This window comes from Hipposideros armiger, unplaced genomic scaffold (genome assembly GCF_001890085.2).
Source record: "Hipposideros armiger isolate ML-2016 unplaced genomic scaffold, ASM189008v1 scaffold_639, whole genome shotgun sequence".
In the NCBI taxonomy this organism is placed as follows: Eukaryota; Metazoa; Chordata; class Mammalia; order Chiroptera; family Hipposideridae; genus Hipposideros; species Hipposideros armiger.
In genome coordinates, this window is record NW_017731989.1 from 36,735 (window position 1) to 40,579 (window position 3,845).

A 3,845-nucleotide genomic window follows, 5' to 3' on the forward strand; every position below is an offset into this window, starting at 1 on the left:
TTCTGCCTCCTGGCCACACGGAGGCCCAGCGCTGGTAAAGCCCACCCACGGCAGTGCCTCAGAGTGAAGCCACAGCCCCCAGACCCGGTAGCCCACTGTGTACCTGGCTGGGCTTCCAACTCTGGTGGTCAGAGGTTTGATAAGATGTCTGGGGGGTGGAGTCAGGGTCTGCCCACAAACTAGGTTCCAGAAGCTTAGGGGCCTCTTGAAACCAGTGTCAGATGCCAGGGGTATGAGGCTCCTTGCTCTGCTGTGACAAATTAACACAAGCATAGTGGCTCACAACAACACGCTTTATTATCTTATGGTTCTGGGGGTCAGAGTCTGAACCAGACCTCATTGGGCTGAAATCCAGGTGTCTGAAGGGCTGGGTTCCTTCCTGGGGACACCAGGGGAGAGTCCATTCCTTGTCTTTCCAGCGTCTAGAGGCCCCACACTCCATGACACATGACCCCTTCCTCTGTCCTCAAAGCCACCCCTGCTGGTGAGTCCTTCACTCAAGCCGATCATCTGCTTCCGTCCCCACCTTTGAGGAGCCTGGTGATGACACTGGCTATTGTGAATATTGACTATTACGAGTGTGAAATCACAGACATCTAAGGTCCGTTGGTCATTTCTTTGAGCGTGGACTGAAGTGGGGTTGCTGGGTCATGAGGTGATCCTGGGCTCAGGTTTTCAGGAACTGTCACATCACCTTCCAGTGGCTGCACCGTCGTGCAGTCCCACCAGCAGTGCACACAGGTTCCAGTTCCCTCCACTGCCTTGACACACCTGCTCCTTCCCCTTTAAATTATTATTTTTTTTCTGGCAAAGCCCTTGTTACCCATTAAATTATTATTTTTTAAAATCATATTTATCCTGATGAGTGTCAGGTGATATCTCAGTGCAGCTTCTATTTGTATTTCCTTCCCTGCACTTTTCATCCAAGACACTGAGAACCCAAGGAGACCACAGATCAAGGAAGGCAGAGACCATTCTAGGAAGAGAAGAAGTGGGGTACAGGGATACCCAGGGCAGGTGCAGTTTGAGCCCCTGGGTAAGGCGGGTGACAGATGTGAGTCTTGGACCCTGGGGAGGTAACTCCTGGGACACTGGGGCCTAATCTTTCTGGTGGGCGCCCTCCTGAGTTCCGTGTGGGGACCTGCACTGGCTGTGCCCAGCTTCTGCCAGAATCGCCACCAGGATCAGCAAGACCACAACGGCCAGGCTGATGCGAATACAGTTCTCCACCGTGTAATTCCGGGAGGCAGGGGCTGGAAGCAGAGAACAGGAGTCACTAACAGGTGGACAGGACCCAGCCCAGCCCTGGACCTATGAGACAGGAGCTCCTACTCCTTTGGGCACAGAACCTGTCCTGCCCAGCACTCCCCTCGGACACATTCCCAGGTGACCTACCTGTCTGGGATCCTGCTTCTGTGGATAGGGGGCTGACTTCACGGGGGGCTCCTAGAAGTCAGAATGGGTAGGTAGATGTCTCAAGAAGCCTCGCCTTCCTCCCTTTCTCAGACTGACCTGCCTCCTGAGCCCTAACCAGGCCCCTGCCTCCCCTGAATCCCTCCACTCCTTCCCCAACCAGAGACCCCCGAGACCCCTGAGTCCACAACCCCAGGTCCCACAACCAGTCAACTAGAGGGCTCCAGGGCAGCACACAGGTGGAACATTTAGACCTGCCTTTGGTCAAACTTGCTCAGGGATCTAGGGCGATTCCCCATTCCTGGCTCTGAAACCCCCCAGGAGTGAACAGGCTTCCTGCTGTAGGAGGGTGCTGAGTGTCCACTTGACCACTGAGAGAAAAAGGGCCCCTGCCCCACTGCCACCACACTGCCCACTCCACAGCTGAGCCCCTAGGTGAGGACGCCCAGACTGAGAGGTCTCTACTCCCCAGCCCAGGAGGGGGCTCAGTGTGGGGAGCTGAGGGGTCCTGTGAAGGGGGCAGGAGAAGGGCTGAACCTGAGCTCCCTGGTCAGTTCCACAATTCCAGGCCCCTCGCCGCCTGCAGCGTCCACACCTGGCCTCTTTCTCTCCACCTCTCAGTATACATGACACCATCTGGACTCCCAGGAAAAGGTGACAGAGAGATGTGGGGGCACAGTGATGGTATTCTCTCTGCTTTCACTTGGCTGAGGTGCTGGACACCCCTCAGAACACCCCACGCTCCCTTCTACATGAGCACAAAGCAGCTGATCCCTGGTCCATGGACAAACAGGGCAGGCAGGAGACACCTCTCCTGGCCACAGGGTCAGAGGGTCCCGGAGGCTGATCCCACCTAACAGGACAACTGTGCCACCCACAGTCCCCAAAGTCAGTCACAAGGTCAGGATAAATTAGGCAGATACCCCCAGGCCTGGACAGTGAGGGCCACCCCTGGACGATGTGCACTGACTCATGGGATGTCCGAGTCATAGCAGGATAAATACAAAAGGGAGACAAAGTGCTCAGTGTGAGGGGAAGAACTCCCCCTCTGCCATCCCTCCGTGAGGGGCGTCACCCTCCTCACTGAACCCTGACTCCAGGACACACTTCAGGGGCTGACTGCCCACAGGGGAAGGACAGCCTCAGCCCAAAGGTGCCTGAAAGCACCGTCCTGCTCTGGTCAGGACCCCCCTGGACCATGTGACTTGCCCAATGAAGGGTGGGCCACACCACAGGGAATATATATATGGCCTGGGGCTCAGTGGAAATGAAGGTTTAACACCATCCTGAGCAAAAGGATACATGTTCCCTTGAAGGGGATCTGTCCCCACCTGATCTCTGGAAGCTCACTCCCCACCCAGCCCAGCAGGGCCGGCTCCCTGCCCACCCCAATGCTGGGCTGAGTGTCCAGGCCATCATGGTGTCCAGATGGGGCCAGGGCTCCAGTGCCCTGAGCCGGGTGTGAAGGCTGAGGGACATGTGTGCAGACGGGCAGGGGAGCCAGAGGGCTGGGGGTCCACAGGAGGGCAGGGAGCCTGAGGATAGAGAATGCAGCTGGGGACAGGGTCCAGGGACCTGGGACAAACCTGAGGGCAGAACGGGGACATCCTCATCTGTCAGCTTCAGTTCCAGGACTTCACTGCGCTCAGACCAGCTGAACCGTTTTATGTAGGCACAGCGATAAGGCCCAGCAGTGACTTCACTCACTGCGGGGATGAGGAATCTGGCCTCCGTCTCCAGTGAACCACGTTGAGGTATATTTTTCTGATCCATGAATGCAGATGTATTCTTCTTCGACTCCAGGCGGAATGTGTGAGCCCCAGCAGGGCCCCGGCACAGGATGGTCACAGGCCGCCCCCGGGCGACCACAGGGCCTGGCTCGGCTCTGATGGAGGGTCTGGGCAGGAGCCCTGGGAGGAAGCAGAGCAGGATGTCAGGGTGCAATCTGAGGAAATAGCCTTTCCTTCCCTGTGAGGGACAGGGGGGAAATGAGGCAGAGACCGCTGTTGACTCCACATCTGCACTCTCCATCCTCATTCGAATCAGACCATCACTTTTGACCAGGCACAGTGCCTCATGAAACAAAAGATGACAGCTGCCCCCCACCCCCACCCCCAGGATCAGTTCTGTGCAGCCGTGTGACAATGTCTGCCAGTGAGATGGAAGGAGCCTTGTTGGTGAGGTTCCCAGGAGGGCAGCTTAAAGGGTGGCAGTTAAGCCTGGAGCCCCCTTTCCTATTTCTGCCCTTCTTTGCCATCCAGCCCGCAAACATAAAAGGGCTGAAGTTCTGGCAGCCATCTTGCATCAAGAGGCGACCTTAGACCCCGAATAGCCACAGCAATCTTGAGAAATAAGAACAAAGTGGGAGATATCACGCTACCCGACATCAAATCATACTACAAGGCTACAGTAATCAAAACAGTATGGTACTG

General features: G+C 56.4%; 1 protein-coding gene across 3 annotated transcripts in view; it reads right to left on the reverse strand.

Annotated features, from left to right (window-relative positions):
* Positions 1 to 294: 294 nt before the first annotated feature.
* LOC109372487 (leukocyte-associated immunoglobulin-like receptor 2) overlaps positions 295 to 3,845 on the reverse strand; it is a 7,467-nt gene continuing 3,916 nt past the window's right edge. For 2 of the 3 annotated variants that reach the window (XM_019625762.1, XM_019625761.1), the window contains 3 exons: positions 3,000 to 3,323; positions 1,396 to 1,446; positions 295 to 1,253 (listed from right to left, as the gene is read on the reverse strand). In XM_019625762.1, the coding sequence (XP_019481307.1) occupies positions 1,099 to 1,253; positions 1,396 to 1,446; positions 3,000 to 3,323 (530 nt within the window). In that variant the 3' untranslated portion in view covers positions 295 to 1,098. The remainder of the gene's footprint in view (positions 1,254 to 1,395; positions 1,447 to 2,999; positions 3,324 to 3,845) is intronic. The other variant, XM_019625763.1, reaches the window with a different exon arrangement.